The 18,451-nt window shown below is 37.0% G+C and overlaps 1 protein-coding gene across 5 annotated transcripts in view; it reads right to left on the reverse strand.

Annotated features, from left to right (window-relative positions):
• The window catches only part of CNTRL (centriolin), a 73,752-nt gene that overhangs the window by 7,024 nt on the left and 48,277 nt on the right, over positions 1 to 18,451 (reverse strand). For all 5 annotated transcript variants that reach the window (XR_003047863.1, XM_025050461.1, XM_006917073.3 and 2 more), the window contains exons 23-37: positions 17,911 to 18,100; positions 16,530 to 16,843; positions 14,856 to 15,061; positions 12,733 to 12,925; positions 10,379 to 10,509; positions 10,100 to 10,240; positions 9,869 to 9,995; positions 8,900 to 9,064; positions 8,004 to 8,163; positions 6,646 to 6,761; positions 6,346 to 6,563; positions 4,177 to 4,334; positions 3,059 to 3,132; positions 1,707 to 1,895; positions 1,041 to 1,266 (exon numbers count right to left, since the gene is read on the reverse strand). Coding sequence is in view for 4 of the 5 variants with exons in the window: in XM_025050461.1 (XP_024906229.1) it covers positions 1,041 to 1,266; positions 1,707 to 1,895; positions 3,059 to 3,132; positions 4,177 to 4,334; positions 6,346 to 6,563; positions 6,646 to 6,761; positions 8,004 to 8,163; positions 8,900 to 9,064; positions 9,869 to 9,995; positions 10,100 to 10,240; positions 10,379 to 10,509; positions 12,733 to 12,925; positions 14,856 to 15,061; positions 16,530 to 16,843; positions 17,911 to 18,100 (2,608 nt within the window). In the remaining variant the exon portion in view is untranslated. The remainder of the gene's footprint in view (positions 1 to 1,040; positions 1,267 to 1,706; positions 1,896 to 3,058; positions 3,133 to 4,176; positions 4,335 to 6,345; positions 6,564 to 6,645; positions 6,762 to 8,003; positions 8,164 to 8,899; positions 9,065 to 9,868; positions 9,996 to 10,099; positions 10,241 to 10,378; positions 10,510 to 12,732; positions 12,926 to 14,855; positions 15,062 to 16,529; positions 16,844 to 17,910; positions 18,101 to 18,451) is intronic.

The raw sequence follows: 18,451 nt of genomic DNA on the forward strand, positions 1-18,451 counted from the left end.
ACATGGAACACGGCTGAAGTTTTTAATAAACGCAGATTTTAACAAAGGGAGGCACACCAGTACTACTTCTGTCATGGGAGGTGGTGCAATGGGAAGAACACAGGGTGTAGAATGGTATCAGCCTTTTCTTACAGGGGGACCCTATCTCCTGGTGTTCAATGGGAATCATGTATGCAAAAACCTAGTACATAGTGAGTACTCAACAAATAATGCTTGTACATAATAGTGACATTTGAAACAAAATTTTCTGATCATCCTCTTTAGAGTAACATCCTATCTAGATTTCACTTTTTACACATCTGGCGTGGTCATGCTCAGCATATTTGTTAAGTTTCATTTGCATAATGAAATGGTTGAGTTTGATTTTATCAAGAGTTCCCAGGGGAAAAGGAATATTAATCCTTCCAATCCCTAAGTCCACTGAGTTCACTTGGGGGGCACAATATTTTCTGAGCATTATTAAACCCTGCAGCCTACAAAAAAAAAAAAAAATCACTTACCGATGTTAGAACAATCATTTACCCTGGATTCCCATGACAATTCACTTATTTAGGGCTCAAGAGAGAACAGACAGATCCAAAGACAAATACCTATATTTTGCTATTTGTCCAATTTGACAGAAATCTGTCACTGTCAAATTTGGATAGAAGTAGAATAGTTAATACTGTTTTTTTTTTGATTGGTTGAAAATGGGTCATTGTTCCCAAACTCATAATGTACTTCATAGAAAGCCTTCTAGAGCACCTTTTGGCACTTCTTTGCCTTACTGCCCCACTTTCTTGGGACAGCATTCTCAAAGAAGGCAATACAGTAAAGTAAAAAGGTTTAATAGTCTCAGGATCAAATGCCATTGCCATAAAGACAAACTGCTTCCTCATCTCTCACAGGACTAGGAGGATCAAATGGGTACCACGCTTCCTGCTGTGCTTCTCCCTCCTCCTTCTGGGCTATGGCTGGGGCCTTGGGTCCCCTTTACACACTTTATAAGACAACCAGCAGAACCCCTCCCCCCACCCTAGTGTGATGTTCGGAATACATACTGGTTTGAGAGAGCGCCTTCTCCAGGGCCTCGCCCCACCTTTCCTCTTCCTGCAGAGTCCTGACACGCTCTTCAGTCATCAACAGCTCTGTGAGCACCTGCTCCAGGTTGCTTTTCTGATCTGCTAATTCCTTTTCCACCTTGTGCTGCTGCTCCTTCAGTGTCACTTTACTGGCTTCTAATTTTTTTTCTTCACTTTCTCTCTCTTTCTGGAGTCTTTGAAACATCTTAATAGAAAACAAACTTGGTTAGTCATAAAATAACAAATAGTGTCCCAGATGAGGGAACCTTAACGGACACTAGATAGATTCTAGTTCAACAGAAAGTAGGAAACAGCCCATGGTGAGAGAGTGTGAGTTCCCTTTACAAAGGTGATCAAGCACGAACTGGAAAACTATTTGGTCAGCAGGTGAGAAGGGCATTCAAGCGGCAAGTGGCATGTGGCCATCAAGATTCTTTACAGAACCAATGTTCTATGGCCTTAATGGTCCGTAAATGTTAATATCAAGGGAGTGAGAGTTGGTGTACAATCCCCCTGCATACACAGGGCAGTTAAGGGAGGCTAGTCCCACGGGGGTACTTCTCAGCAGGTTTCTGCTGAGGGAGGAAAAAGCTCGCACAAGTGACAAAGTGTTTCCTGTTATGTAAAATTATCAATGTGTAGTACCGTTTCTTGTTCGGCTAGTTTGGCCTTGTTTTCTTTAATCTCATTCTGGAGTGCTTGAAGCTGTTGTTGTTTTTTCTCCCCTTCTTTTTGGCAGTCTTCAAACTTCTTTATCCACTCACTGATGTCCTTCTGGAGCCTGGTCTGCTCACTGAGCAGTGCGTCCTTATGCTTGGTAGTTTGGAGCAAGTCCTTTAGGTAAAAGAAGACAATGAAAATACTAACAAAGCCATCTTTACTAGAGGTGGCTAGTGCCACTCTAGGATCTACTAAGTCCGACAAAATGAGAAGCATAGAAGTTCCATATCCTTTGCTATCTCAATAAACTTATATAAAGGTACACGGAATTCAATCACTGGCTTTCTTCTTTTTAGTACCTAAAAAAGCAATATGACAGAAGATGTCAGAACCTCAGCAAGAGACTCAGTTCCTCTGAGCTTTAGTTGCCTTGTCACCCAAGGTGGGACTGAAAGACACTCACCTCACAGGCTTGCTAAGAAGATTAAGAAAAGCTGTGAATAAGGATAATTCTTATTGAAAATGAACCTGAAATCTTAGTTTTGTTACCATTTGAAATATTTACACAGGTTAAAAAACTCGAAAACAATAAATACATACTTCTTCAAGGAACCCAAATTGAGCATTTTTGAAAAAGTTACACTTTTGAAAAATAACACAGAAAATATTCATAAGAACCCATGTAAGACTTTTTAAAAGATAGAATACTTTGATTTTTAAGTTTTATATATCTTAGAAATACAGACTCCTAAAAGTAGCAGAAAAAGGAGTTTGATGTCTAATTCAACCCTAATTTACATAGTGGAAACTGAAGCCCGGAACTTGCTTGAGGACTCTGGAACTCGAATTATAGCACTATTCTCATGGGACAGCACTGAGTTACCTTTAAGAAGATCATCAGAAGTACAAGGGTCAAGGATCTACTCTATTCAGCATCTGACAAGACCAAGGCCCAGATTTGGCAGTTACTCTGCAGCTCAATGAGTAATCAAATCAAAATCCAGCCTTTGGAGGCCTCATCTGTGCCACAGATAAGAGATGGTCCATCTGGTCCCTGAAGACCCCGAGAGACTGCTGAGGGGTTGGGCTCTGGTCTAGCCACCACCTTACTTACTAACTTTGAATAAAACACTGTCTGAATCAAGAGTTCTAGGGCTAACATAAATTAGAAAATCACTGCTCTGAATCAAAATTTTTGTGTATATAATGTCTTTGTTATGTAAATAGCCCTATGGGACCTGCTGGTATGGAAAAGAACCAGCCTACTTGATTTAATATTTCAACCAATTGTCTACATGCCTTTAGGATACTACTGGAAGATTGCGTGTTAGGCTTACCTGTTTTGTTAGGTTCAAATGGTCTTGGACATTAGCTAGTTCCTCCTGTAGTGGGTTTAGTGCTTCTCGTTTTTCTATAGAAATAACATTTACATAAAATAAGAAATATGTATATACGCATTTTCTGGATTCCCATCAGCTCCCCCATAAAATAGAGTGGAAGTAAATTTAAACATATTTCTGTTAAATGTATGACTATGCCACACTATCTAATTAAAGACCAAGAAAAGAGTTAGGTGCATGCATGACCCAGATCTGGGCTTGGAGCCCAGGTTTTTAATAGACTTCCCTGTTCAAAACCTCACACGAAATTTTTTGATAGATAACACCTAGTGCTGCTGAGGTGCATGGTTTAAACTCAGGCACCTTCAATGCCACTGGCAGAAATGTAAATGTGGTACGACCTTTCAGGAAGACAATTTGGGAATAAATTTTATATCTCTTCTGGTTTTGTCACTTACTAGTTGTGTGAGCTTGAGTAAGTCATTTCTCCCTTAAGCAAGTGACAAAGAAACTAAGCTTAAGTTGCCTCATCTGCAAATGGGTAAAATAATTATTTTTACCTCATAAAAATGTCATAATGAGTGAGAAAATGCATATAGAATATTTGCATCATATCTAAGACATAGTAAGTGCTCAACAAATATATTAGCTAGAATTAATAACTTTCCCTAAATAATCATGAATAATTATAAATTTTGGCAATAAAGATATTATTTGCATCTTTGTTTTTCTTTTTAAAATATACAAACACATACATCCCTAGAAAAAATCTGGAAAGATATTCACCAAACTGTTAATAGGAATTATCTCTGAGGAGTGAGGTCAAAAATAATTTTTATCTTTTTGCTGTTTTTAAATTATTCTTTAATGAAAATGAATTAGTTTTTTTTAATAGCTTTAAGATATAATTCATATATCATGTATTTCCCCCATATAATTCAGTGGCTTTTAGTATATTCACGGAGTTGTACAAACATCACTATAATCTAATTTTGGAACATTTTTGCCACTTCTAAAAGAAACTCAGTTCTGTAATAAGAAAATCAAACAATTAAAAGACGACTCTAACAAAAGAAGTCACAGTGCTGCTGTTGTGTTTGCCTCGTGCCTCGTACCTCGTAGTTGCTGCTGCATTGCCGCAATATCTTTGTGCAGTGACAGCTTGTCTTGGTTTAGCTGGTCTAGTTGCTGCTGCAGTTTTCGGACACCCAATTCCAGCCTTTCTAAGTTTGATCGCTCCATTTTGCTATTCTCTTCTGTAGCTGCTAAAACCCTGCCAATCCCAGTAAAGAATAGTCAGACTGTCGAGTACAAAATGTTAAAGCGCACGCAAGAGACAAATGAGGAACAGTGTTACACTTTCACAATATAGTTATGAAGTCTGAATGATTATAAATCTTAGAAATTTAAGGCTCTTCAACTCACTTTCAAAAGGAATCTTATTTTCAGCTTTCCAAATAGGAGATTTTTCAAAAATTCACTAAATCGAATTTAGAAAAATAAAAATCAGGGATAAAAACATGACTAGCACTCAGAATTCCAAAAAATCTGAGTGATTAAGATGGAACTCTAACTTCTGACAAATGAAAAAGTAGGAAACACAATTGTATGTATAATAGGATTTGTCCAAAATAAGATGAGCATCAAAATGAATTCTTTTACGTGAATGGAATCACACTGTATGGACTTGTTTTCGTTTGGCTTCTTTCCCTGAGAAAAATTACTCTGAGAGTCATCTATGTTGTTATGTGTATCAACTCCATCTCTTTTTATTGCTGAGTGTTATTCCATGGTATGGATATACTATAATTTGTCTATCTATTCACCAGCTGATGGACCTTTCATTTAGATTGTTTCCAGTTTGGGGCTATTTATTGCAAATAAAAGTTGCTATGAACATTAACGTACTGTCTTTGTGTGGACATGTGCTTTCATGTCTCATGAGTAAATACCTAGGAGTGTAACTGCTAAATCTTCTGGTAGGTATATGTTTGATTTTTTAAGAAACTGCCAAACTATTTTCCCAAGTGGTCTTACAAACATTTTACTAAAACTAAAATGCCCATCAATCGTGTGTGAAAGTTCCTCGCAAACATTTTATCAGTCTTTAATCTTAGCCATTCTAATAGGTGTGTAATGGTATCTCATTGTGGCTTTAATTTGCATTTCCCTACTGGTTAATGATGCTGCACATCCTTTTATGTGTTTGTCACCCACATATCTTAAGTGAAATGTCTGTTCAAATCTTTTGCCCATTTGAAAAACTGGGTTGTTCATTTTCTAATTACTGAGTTTTGAGAGTTACATGTGTTCTAAGTACAAGTCTTTTATCAGATATATGGTTGCAAAGATTTTTCTCCCAGACATGTCTTTTCATTATCTTAACAGTGTGTTTTGAGGAGCAAAAGCTTTAAGTTTTGATGAAGTCCAATTTTATCAATTTATTCTTTTATAGATCGTGCTTTCTGGCATCATATCTAAAACTTTTTCCCTAACTCAAGGTCACAAATATTTTTTTCCTATGTTTTCTCTTAGGAGTTTTATACTTAGGTTTACATTTATGTTTACGGTCTATCTTGAGTTCATTTTTATATATAGTATGAGGTGTTTTGAGGTTCTTTTTTTTTTTTGGTTTCTGATATGCAATTGTTAAAGCAGCATTTTTTGAAAAGGCCATCTTTTCTCTACTGAAAAGGATGCCATTGCATCTTTGTCAAAATCGGCTGGGCACATATTTTAGACTTCCTATTCTGTTCCACTGATGTATTTGTCTATCTTTATGTCAGTGCCACAGTGTTCTGATTACCATAGCTGTACACTAAGACTTGAAATCAGGTAGTGTTAGCCCTAAACTTCTGTACTTTTTCTGTACTTTTTTTGGTGTCATAGCTAAAAAGTTTGAGATTCTATTCTAGGTCCTTCACATTTCCATATGAATTTTAGAGCCAGACTATCAATTTCTACTTAAAAAGCCTGTTGAGATTTTGATCGTGACTGTTTTGAACCTACAGATCACTTTGAGAACTAAATCTTAACAATATTGTCTTCCTACCCACAAACTTTACTTAAAAACCCATGACGGGTTATTTTTTAAAAATGCTTTTGGAAGAAGAAAAACTAAAAGGAAATTTACCCAAAAATATTATTGGTGATTTGCATGGTGATACTGAGTTTGCGGAGTATTCTTTTTTCCTTTTCTCTATTTTCTAATTTTTTAATAGTGTGTTTATAAAGCTTTAGCTTTCAAGAAGTGATCTTGCAAGCTTATTTGTTCCTGCTCTCACCGTTTGGTTTGTGCTAACTTCTTTTCCCAGCTGCCACATTTCTCTTCGAGATCTTGCTTTTCTTTGCCCAAAGACTCAACACATGACTGTAATGCTCGGGTCTCAGCAGTTATTCGCTCTATTTCCCGTTTGTCCCTCTCGAGGAGCTGCTTCTGCCATTCTATTTCTCCTTTCTGTCGCAGGGCTGTCTGCTGCAAATTCTCTAACTCTAGTTTCTCCTAAATTAGATAAAAGAAAGCTCAAAGATGTGAGAAAACAAAGAATGCAGCTTGGTAAGGGTTAAAAAACTTTGTTTATTACCTCTAGCACTTCAACCTGAATCTTCTCTAACTCAGACATCTTTTGGTCATGTTGTAGCTTCAAACCTTGTAGCTCATTGTTTTCAAGTTGCGACATGTCCAGAATATTCTTTAGTTCTAACAGAAACAAAGCATGGTCCATGGTATTAAATGAATTTGGGAAGATTTACAAGATTAAACAGAAAATGCCACTGACATACAAGAAACAATAGATAATCAAAAATTTGTTGTGCTGAATTAATGGAGCTAATTGTATCTTTAATGAAAAAAATCCTTTAAAAGTATTGCTAAGTGTTAATTTAAACAAAACATTTTAACAAAAACATTTAACAAAGATCTAGTTCTAAAATCATTTACCCCACCTAAAAGAATTTTAACAAAAATAAATAGAAAAAACTTTAAAATATATACAATGAGATTTATATAATTTTTATGCTTTGAAATATAGATTTTTAAACATTAACTTTTTTCTTATTATAAAAATATTTGCTCGCTACAGAAAATTTGAAAAAAATAAAGTATAACAGAGAAAAACAAAAACCCATCATTATCCTATCCTAAGATGATCACTATTAAAACAGCGTTTTTGATGTATTTCCTTCCAGAGCACATGCATGGGCACACCCACACCCACACACATTTTGAAATGAACTGGGAATACATTCTATACTTTTTCTTTCTTTTTTCATTCTCTTCATCAGCATTTTTGCATGTCGTTTAAGTGTTAAAAATGTGGCTTTTAAATCGGTCACTTGCTTCCAAATTGTCACAAATTTTGCTGCACCTAACCAACTAAACCAGCTTAATTTGTAAAACAAGGAAATAAAATAAAATAAATACATATTGCTGTGATCTGCAAATAAATGCTTGGCTTCTTTAGAAAACTAGAAATGAACTAAGTAGTTTAACAAGCGTGAATTTTAAGAATCTTGAAACACTGGTAGAGTATTCCAATTTATACTTCAATCAACAGCCTAGAAGTGCGTGCTCTTTTTTTGGCCACACTTTGGTTAGCAATAAATATGATTATTTTACTTTTAAATAAGTATATCAATTTGAATGGCAGAGAATATCATATTCCTTTTATAATCTGCTTTTCTTTGCTTATTCATAATAAAGTTAAGCTTCATTTTATTTATTTAATATTTTACATTTATTGGAGTAACATTGGTTAATACAATTATATAATTTTCAGGTGTACATTATAATTTGACATCTATATATTCTATTTTGTGATTACCACCCAAAGTAAAGTTAAACTTTAAAAGAAGTCTACTTAACCATTGTATTTTTTTTGTAATCTGGAATATAGACACATCTAACACCAGACTTTATAAAATTGTTTTCCTTTAAACTTACCAGTTTTATGTTTAGACATTTGTCCTAAAACTACCTGAAGGTTTTCTTCCTCTTTTTCAATTTCCTGCCTTATAAGTGTAAGTTGAGTTTTTTTTTCACTAATCTGGACATTCAGTTCTCCTTTCTGAAAACTCAATTCTTCCAGAAGAGATTTTACTTCCTGAGCAGAATAAAAAACAAAAACAAAAACAAAAAAAAGTCAACCACCACCCCCAAATTTTGAATGGAGATTACTTTATTACCAGTTCTGTTATTAACTGTCTCCTTTCATAGAAATTCTAATTTGGAAACAAGCTCATTTTGCCTTTTATATCAGTACTATATTTTATACTAACATATTTTTGTATAATAGAAGAATGTAATATACTAAAATGTATAAGCAGTATTTACTATGTGTAAGGCAATGTATTACAGAGAAAAAACGCTGATTCAGATACATCTCCTGCCCTCAAGGGGTTTAGCCCTCTTTGGGGAAGTAAGGCAGGGAATATAAACATGATCATGAAAGGCTAAGATGCCCTAGGAAATGTGCAGAGTGCTACCAAACTCAGAAGAGAGAGAAACTCCTTCCAGGGTAAAGGAAAAATCAGGGAAGTCTTCTTAGCATGAAGCTGGACCATGAAAATGAATAGAATCTAGACATAAGATGGAGTTCCTGGAGAAGAAATGATATGAAAAGGCACAGAGGCAGAAAACCTTGGGCACATCCAGAGAACATTATGAGAGCTATAAACAGCAGCCACAGCATGGATATACAAAACACCACCAAAATGATGTTACAGAGGAGTCAAGAATCAGGAACTAATATTCGCATTTGGGGGGGGACAATGAAAATATCTCAAAATAAACTTATACCGCTATCTTAGGACTTTTAAGAAAACTCACTGAAAACATACCCTAATGTGACTGCACTTCTCAGCTACTTCTGTCTCTCCCAGTCTCAGTGCTTCTTGGAGATCAGCTTTGGCCTGGACCATGCTTCCTTGGAGTAGATGCAGCTCTTCCGTTTTATGTCCTAACTGCCTGTCCAAGACGGCCATCTCCTGCTGCTGAGCTGTCACCTGCATTAAAGAAAAGGTAAGAATGCAAAGCTTGAAAAAGGCCATGCAGCCTTCAGGGCTTAGATGGAGACTGGTTAGTCCAGCTAAAGGTTGTGAGTAGAAATTAAGAGCTAGCCCAACTCTAATTACCCCAGCTGCAAGAGTCAAGAAGGCCAGGCTGGGGGTGCAGGCATGAAATGCCCAATAAAGACCTTACGATCACATATATAAAATCATTCAAGTCACAGCCAAAACAAGAATAGGATAATAATGATTATCACTTAGGTTATGGTTTTCAAAGAACTTTCATATCTATACATTATTCCATTTGACAACTATATTGGCAATGGAAGTTAGGTGGAGATTTAAAAAAATGTATTCATTTTGTAAATTTAAAAATTAAAATTTTAAGGGTAACACATATTTGTTTACAGAAAAAGCATAAAATGCAGACATGCAAAAGAAAGAACATGGAAAATCCTCATAACCCTCTCTTATCAGATGACCACTTCCATACTTTTGTACAGGTTAAAAATACAAACACAAGTGTTCATAAACACATTTAACATAAATGATCTGAGTATATCCTGTTCTGAGACTCACTTCTTTTATTAAATAATATTTTTTTGTATTAAGGTGGGACTCAAATTTGGGTTGGACTCTATACTTAACCACTAGGATACATAGCCCCATTTATGCTTTATACTTTATTTTGTATTTTCCTCTCTTTTGTACAATCAAACGCATATTACTTGTTATAATCATCACATGAAAGTAGGTTTCAAAGCAACATGAACTGGTTTTTCAAGGCGTCTGTTGCCATACCTGGCTTTTCAGCTTCTCCAGCTCTGCTCTCTTGGCCTGCAGAAGGCTCTCGGACTCTTTAAGGACCTGCAGGTGGTGATCCTCATTGCGTTCCGCAGTCTCAATGTCTTCTTGCAGTTTCTGCAGCCTACAAAGCATGCAGTACTAGAGCAGATCCAAAGGGAGACTCAACCCCAAGAGCCATTTTCCAGCACAAGCCCCTCGAAGCCCTACAGAGGGCATAGTACTTACTCTTCGGTCAGTTTTTCCTTCTTTTTGTTTAGACAATGGAAATCTGAGTTTTTTGTTGCAATAACTTTGTTTATTTCTTTCAAGATTTCTTCTTGCTCAATTTTGTGCTGCTCCAATTCCGTTGTGTCAGCCTGGAGCAATCTAAAACACATCCTATTATTCCCCCAGGACCCACAGACTTAACATGCATTATTTATCATAAAACAATTATTATCCTCTTAGAACCAAACGTCTCATTCATCTTACCAAATACATCAACAGCAGAGGGATCCCACCTACCTGAGCTGCTGGTCAGCTGTGACAAGATTAACAGCAGTTTCCTGAGCTCTCTTTTCTAATTCCTCGGCATCTTTCTCAGTTTGCAATAAATTTCTCTTGGCAACAGTGAACTTTTCAACAGCATCTTTTGTCTAGAAAAGAAACTATTATTAAAAGCAATTCAGTTACAATACTCTCTCATAGCTATTGGTATTGTAAATTGGTATAAATCTTGGAAAACAAGGCAATACAGAAGGATCGAGAAAAATGTTCATTCACTTTGACTCTCCAATTCTCAGAAAATAATTCAAAAGAACTACTACACAAAAATGATCATTATATAATGAAGTAATATAAGGACAAATAATAGATTCAGCAAATGATAATGCATCAACACGATGGAATACTCTGTAGCCTTTACAACAGGATAACAATGTAGCAACTTGGAAAAATGTTAATGATTTTATGTTGACTGAAAAAAGACAAATTTAAAATGGTACAAGCACTGTAAGAGAAACTGCGTAAAACTACTATATCTATATTAATAAAGACAGAAGGCAATGCAAAAATAAAAACAATCATTTGAGGGTGGTAAGACTGGATGATCTTATTCAAAAAGTAACCCGTAATATTATTACGTTATTTTTTTTTTTCAATTAAAAATATCTCCCCAATTAAGTGGCAACAAAGTGATTTTACCAATATTCCTTCCAAACAGAGATTCTGGTTGTACTCGAGATATTATCATTAAGTATAACCTCACTAATCCTAAGATGATTTAATTACAGCTGAGAAACACAAGTATTAAATACTTTTGAAATATTTCAAAATGATCCTATAGAAGATTTGGCAAAAACAGTATATATATTTATTTTATATCAACTTAGTTTCTTTTTCTGTCTAAAAGAAGAGGCTTAAAACAATAACATCAAAGGTCGAAAAATAGTTTAGTTTGTACTTCGTTAAGCAGTGACTCACCTTCAGCCAAAAAATTCAAGTTTTACAGTTGCACGAAAGGAGGAGTTGTCTTTATGTTAAACTAGTCTATCAAACATCCCATGTGGATGCAAAAGGGTTGGCAAGTCCCGAAGAGCTAGATATTTCACCATACTGCTTTTAATTTCAGATGGCTAGTTTCTGTCAGTTTCATCAGCAAAGCATTGGACAAAACTCACTAGGAACTCCAGAATGCCATGTTTCTAAGTAGTATTTTGTCTCTTTCTATGTCAGGTTTTAACATGTCTGGCACATTCTTTACAAAATGCAGCACTTTCTCCCTCCCTCTTCCTCCTTAGCAAGCTGCCTCCCTGAGTCACTTTAGGAGGATGAAGGGAAAAGAGCTTATTAGCCTCAGTTCACTTACTATCTCTGCCTACTATCGGTATCATCAATTTTCTTTTCTATATCAGTGATAAATTTTTCTCTCATCCTGCTCACATTTATTTTCTCTCACAGCAATCTAACATATGGCAGAAGTGACTGATCATCTGAAAAGAGATGAGGATATTTTTCCATTCTTATTAAAGCCATCGCCCATAGAATTCTTTAAGAAATCCTTCATTTCAGTTCTTGGGTAACAGATTTCTATTCATTTGAATCGATCCACTTTGAAATAACCATATAAGAATAGTAGTTTCTGAGGTGCTTCATGTGGATACTAGAATTTATCCCAGAATTCTCATCTAATAAAAAAAGCTCTCTCGGTGAGGCAGAACTTTAACTGTGTGACCCTGGGCCAGATACCACCCTCCCTCAGCTATATTTGTGAACTGGGCTAACAACCATCACAGGGTTCCCAAGAAGGTTAAAGGAAGTGGTATTTATAAAATAGCCAATGTGTGGCCATAGAAGGGGCTCAATAAAAGGTAATTCCTTTTATTGACTTCCTGACTTCCTTGACTTTCTTCTGTGTTGAAGTCCCAAGAATACTCTCAGACCAAAAAACATTTGATTTTATATCATTATCAACTTAGAGAACAAAGTAAGACTAGAAGTCCTATAAGGTACATTGCTGCATTTTAAGAATATAGGATGGATCTATTTGATAAATATAGATATCAAAGCTCGAATAATTTAAAAAAAGACACACACAAGATAAGGAAGTGGTGTGTTAGGAACTAATTACTTCGAGAGCTTTGGATATGCTACTTCATTTAATTTATACTGAATAGCCTAGGTATTCTTAGCCTGAATTTATGGATGAGAAAAGCAAAGCTCAAGGACTTAAGTGACTTGTCCAAATTCTCACAGCTACTTAACTAGCAGAATCCGGCCTGGAACCCAGCTGTCTGACTTGGACTCTTGTCACATTTCCTTTCTAATCCTTCATGCTGATGACACTAAGCTGTATTACTCCAAACCACAAATGAACATACTTTCTCTTGAGTGCATGAAAGTTCACTCTCAGCTTCTGCCAGCAGTCGATCAGCTTCCCGGAGCTCTGTTCGACGTTTCAGAAGGGTCTTCTCAATGCACTCAATTTCATCTACAATATCTTCATGGTGTTTGAGTGATTTTTCTATTTCTAGTTCATTCATAAAACTCTCCACATCTCCATCAATGAAGTCTCTAAAAAAAATCATATACACATACATTGAGATTTTAAATGTAGGCAACACAGACACTTGTAGCCTTAACTGATAAAAAGATGCACAATGATTTTCTAATTTTATATGAGAAAGAATAGGAGAGATAGCTACATTTGATTATGTTCAAGGGCTAGCTTTACCTTTTTATTCAGCATGGCATATTGTTGACAATAAGTGCATAATATATATAATGTATGATGTAATTGTTTTGTCCTTTTAAATATAAAAATTACTTTTTGTTAGCACTTGTTTGAGACAATGTTGATACTTCTCTTTTTCTGTGTTATATTAAAAAAAATAATAAAACCACTATCATAGTAATCGTCCATTCCCTCGAAACTATCTTTTAGGACCCAGCTCACCAGGTGCCCCAAAGACCACCTAATTTTGTCTGTTCTCCTATAGTAAAATTATGGTGACAATATCTGACAAATCAAAGAGCATGTAAGGATTCAGTAACTCAAGGCTATCATGTCAAAATTATTTGAAAATGGGACCATCTATGACAGAAAAACATGATAATAAAATCATCAACATATTAAAAGATCCTCTTTAAATGAAGGCATATGGATGATTTTAACTTTTTTCTTTGAACATTTTTGTGTTACCAAATTCCCTAAAATGATCATTTATTATACTTTTATATCTAGGAAAAGAAGAGGCTATCCCACTGCCTGCCCTACCACCTTCTTCAAAAGACCACAAACCATCGTTTCCCCACATACGCCTACAAAAGAAGAGATATAACTCCACCCCAAACCCTCAAACATCAAACATCTAGTCCCAATCTTCTCTCGGTTTGGCCCTTGCTTTTCCCTGCCAGGTCTATTACAAGGCAGAGACCACATCTCACTCACTTCTGTGTCCTCCACAGGTCTCCCCCTAACCCTGGTGCATTGGCCAGTCTGGCTCAAATGACAAAAACTGGCGAACTATCATAATTCTTTGACTACTGCAGAAGAAGGGCTTCTACATAAATACCCACTCAGCAGTACTACATTTGTTAGTAGACACTACGCCAGGCTCTGGGACACAGAGAGGGAGGCCCAGCTACTGACCTACTGACCTTCCCAAGCACAAATAGTGGGAGCCCAAGATGGGAAAGACCAAAGAAGGAATCCCTGACCTTTGTCTGGAAAGACAGGCTGGAGTTAGGCAGGGGGCAGGGAAGACACTTCAGGCAGAGGGCAATAAGTACAAAGGTGGGGAGGTGGAAGAAAATGTGGTGCTTGGGGAAAGCACAGCAAATTAAGTATGGCCAGAACAAACTGTGTGGAAGAGAAGGATAAAAAAAAGACAGGTAAGGTTCAGATAGGAGGGTGGTGTGTATATTCTGATGGGACTGAGAGTCACATTTGAGAGTGGCACAGTGAAATTTATAGCCATGTTGAGGGTAGAAGGAGAGAGAGACTAGACATAGAAGGCCAGTGGCAATGACCTAGAATGAGACTTATTAAAAGCCAGTGCCGTGGAGATGAAAGAAGGCGACCAGTTTGAGAGCCCTCTGGGTATAGAGTCAGCAGGACTTGGAGACTAGCTGGATGCCTGGGAGAATGAGAGAAGGGGAGGAGTTAAGGATATCTGGCATGTTTTTAGCCAGGGTAACTGGAGAGGGGTATAGCTGTACCATTCTCCAGGAGAAACCAGAGAATTTAGGCTTACACTGTCCAATGTGGCAGTCACCATGTGGCTATTAAATTTAAATTAAATTCTGTTCCTCAGTTCCACTAGCCACAGTTCAAGTACTCAATAGCCATATGGCTAATGGCTACTGTTTTGAACAGTACAGATCTAGAACATTTTCAAGACCACTGAAAGTTCTATTGGATAACATTGATTTCGGTTATCTTAATGAACAAATATATTATATTCATGTGGATTATAAAAATAAAATGGCTAATAATAATTACTTTCGCTGTTGGTGCTTTTGGATGGTTCTATGTAATTCTTCTACTTCATGCTCTAAGTCTTTCTTCTCTTGCAAAAGATCTTCAATATTATGTTGCAATTCTTCCATTTCTTTCTCGGACTGCCGCTTGGATACTCTCATCCACTGTTCCTGTTTCTTTGATTTTAAATGTTGCATTATATCTTCTAATCTAGAAACTTCACTCTCCTGAACAAAGAAAAAAAATGCAATACTGAAACATCACACGATGTTTTCCCTCTTTCCTGCCAAAAATTGAAATTAACTGTGGTTAAAGTGGTATGTCTGACTTGAAAATGGTGGTAGCTTTCAAGGTTTCAGAATAAAAAGAAAAACTAAGTCAAGCCAATTTTTTCACATGCTATAGATAAAATTAATGGACTAATAAAGCTTTTAACTTTTCCATCAGTCCAACTATGGTTGGTAAACATTTACCAAGTATCTTTTGTGGATAATCTCTGCTTCCAGAGTTCGGCATCTAGCAGAAGGGACACACAGAGAGGTCTCTCCCTCCTGAGGGCACCTGGGAGGGGCGTATCTGAAAAGGCTGCCCCCAGGAAGAGGTGCTTTGCCTGGGTTTTGAAGAATAAATGAAATGGAAAAGACCTAAGCTGCAGAAATAACACGTGCAAATATAGGGAAGTATAAAAGTGTACCTGGGAAACTACAGAAACTGCTGGGTACTGTTGGAGGATAAAAAACCAGCTTAAGAGATTATCAAATGCTGAACTGACAGAACTACTATAAATTCAATGTGCACTGAAAAACGGCAAGATAATGTGAACAATGACTATCATTTTTAACTATGTAAATATACACAGTCCCTCTGAAACTAGTCTGACCTAGCAAAATGGGGCTGGTGGCTGGCATCCAGATGTCCTAGTCTTTTATATTTTTCTCAGTCTGCTCAAAGAAAAAGATAAACTGAAGAGCTCCAGGTATTTTGAGTTTGAAGAAGAAGTTTGTAATATATTTTACTTCTTTAGAATTAAAAAGTTATAAAGTAAGCTAGTGATTACAAAGTAATCATTTCTTGGAATCTAATCTAAGAATATAAAATATAATAAAAATTAGCACACAGTTAAGTCACAACAGTGCCTAAAAATAATGTTTTGCAGTCATATTGTTTAAAAACATTTATAAAACCAGGAGAAATGCTTGTTATATTAAATGGGAATAAGAATGCAAAATTGTGTACACATAAGAACTATAAAAAGAAATAATAAATCTCACCACCCAGAGATAATCCCCATCAAAACCTTGCTGTATGCTGCTCATACCTGTGTGTATATACAAGCACATATAAGTATATGTGTGTATATACATGCATGCATATATGTATGTGTTTAAGTACGAGGCACCAGCATGTAAACATAATTATAAATATGCATTAATAGAGGACTTATTAGTAGAAAAATATATACAATAAGCTTTCTAAAAATGGTTACTTGCTGGACTGGAAGCATTTTTGTTATAAAATAGTTAAACAAGGTTTGTAGACTGGTCTGGTACCCTAACTCCTGCCCAGGATAGTATCTCAATAAGAGAATGCTTACTTAGTTCTAAACATCGGCCTTACAAACACACTTTTGAGATATAACCCATTCATAAATAGGTCAACTCATTGTGGGCAGGGGTCTTAGGTCTTTCCACTTACTAAGTTATGATGCTCCGGGACGTTGCAGTGCAGCACGCCCATAGGGATGAGAGGTACAGAGAAGTTGGGGGGTGGAGGTCCATATATAATGGGGGCCCCAGCAGGAGGTGGGCCATAAACAACAGTGCCAGGGGTGAGAGGCTGGCTATTGTTGGGCAAGGGAGGAGGTGGCGCATACAGGGCCATGCCCTGGGGCACGGGAGAACCATCAGGAAACACAGTGTAGATCATGTATCCAGGAGGAGGCACAAATGGGCAGTCCTCTTGGTCATCCAGCTCGCTCTCTTCCTGGCTATCTCCTCCACTGTCTGCATCTTGAAAGAAATAAACAGAAGAGTGTTTTACCCCATGGTTACTTGGTAATCAAGTTTAGCAGAAAATGGTAGCATTTAGGCCAAGATACTAGAAATGTGACAACAGAATTCTATTAAAAAGGTCAAAAGCAGTTTTGAAAAGCAGATCAAAACAGAGATTCAAATTATTTCCAGTGACTAAGAGCTGAGTTTTTCTAATGCCTATCTGTTGGTTTGTTCTTTTCCATCTTCATCCATCCATTCATTCATTCAGCAACCATTTGTGTGCCTGTGTCATGCTACATAAAAGACCAATGGAGATGTGACGTGAGACCCCACAGCTCTCAGTATTTACCAGTATTTACCAATATCGTGAGATCCCACAGCACTCTCTAAGGTGTTGGTTTACTTACTTATCTCCCCTACAAGCAAGAACTATGTTTACCATTGATGACAGAGAACCTAGCACACAGTAAGCACTCAATAAAGAGCTCCTGAATGAACAAATTCTCAGGCGATATTGCCATTTTACATAGTAACAATATCAGAGTAGCTAAATAATCTGCTCAGGATCGCATAGCTACTTAGTGAGAGAGTTAGAATTTACCCCAGGTCTGACTCTTCCCTACAGAGCTTTAGAAGTCAGATCTCTATCACTTTACTTTAGTGGAGCAAATTAATGCCATGTTCAAGGACATAAGCTGCCACACTCCTGGAGCACAAGCAAAGAAGTGGCTCAGTCTGCCTAGGTGAGGCGGGGTGAAGGAAGGCTGCATAAAAAGAGTATTGTTTGAGGACCTGGCCAAGTAAAAATAGGTTTGAGAGAGGAAGAAAGAAAAAGGACATTCCAAACCAAGGGCTTCGAACATGGAGGTTTGAGAAACATGGCATGCTGTGAGTATCTTAAGTAGTTGGGTATGGCTGACATGTGGGAGAATGATGAGAAGTGAGACAAGAGGACAAGAGGTCACTGGCCAAAATCAAATCACAGGGGGCCTTGCAGAGAGTAAGCTAAGGACTGTGGGAACCAATAAAAGGTTATTAAATAGGCAAGAGAAATGCAACTGCCCTTATGTGATTTAACTTACCTCTATTTGAAAATGACTTATGTAAGCCACTCCTGATGGGAGAATAAACCCAGTATCCTGAGGCAGGAGGAGGTCCACTGCCTTCCTTCCCATCCTGTCGCCCAGGATGTGGTTTTCTAATAGGAGTTGAGGCTGTGTACTTTAGGCCAACACCAGAGTCCTTGGTGGCCTGGGAACTGTGGCTGGAAACCTAAAATAAATGACAGCAGAGCATATTATCAAATGAAAAGGCTGATTTGGAGAAATGTCAAAATCTAGAGTAAAATTGAGATGTAGCAAAGCTGAGAAAGGACTGGTTTCATTTCATATATCATAATTTTCACTTTTCACAGTGAGACATGGTTTCGTGGTCAGCATGGGTGTCAGCCTTTCTTCTCCAGTACTTATCTTCCCTGGTGGTTTCTTTTCTTTGGCCTTGTCCTTGATGGCCCAGCAAAGGACAAAAGACACCAGTGGACTTTCTAAAGAATCTGGGACTGCAAGTCTCCTGCTGCCCTGAGAGCTTGGTGTGGCTTTAAAGCTCTGCTCTGTGACTCCCCAC

The sequence above is a fragment of the Pteropus alecto genome, unplaced genomic scaffold (assembly GCF_000325575.1).
Source record: "Pteropus alecto unplaced genomic scaffold, ASM32557v1 scaffold226, whole genome shotgun sequence".
Taxonomy (NCBI): domain Eukaryota; kingdom Metazoa; phylum Chordata; class Mammalia; order Chiroptera; family Pteropodidae; genus Pteropus; species Pteropus alecto.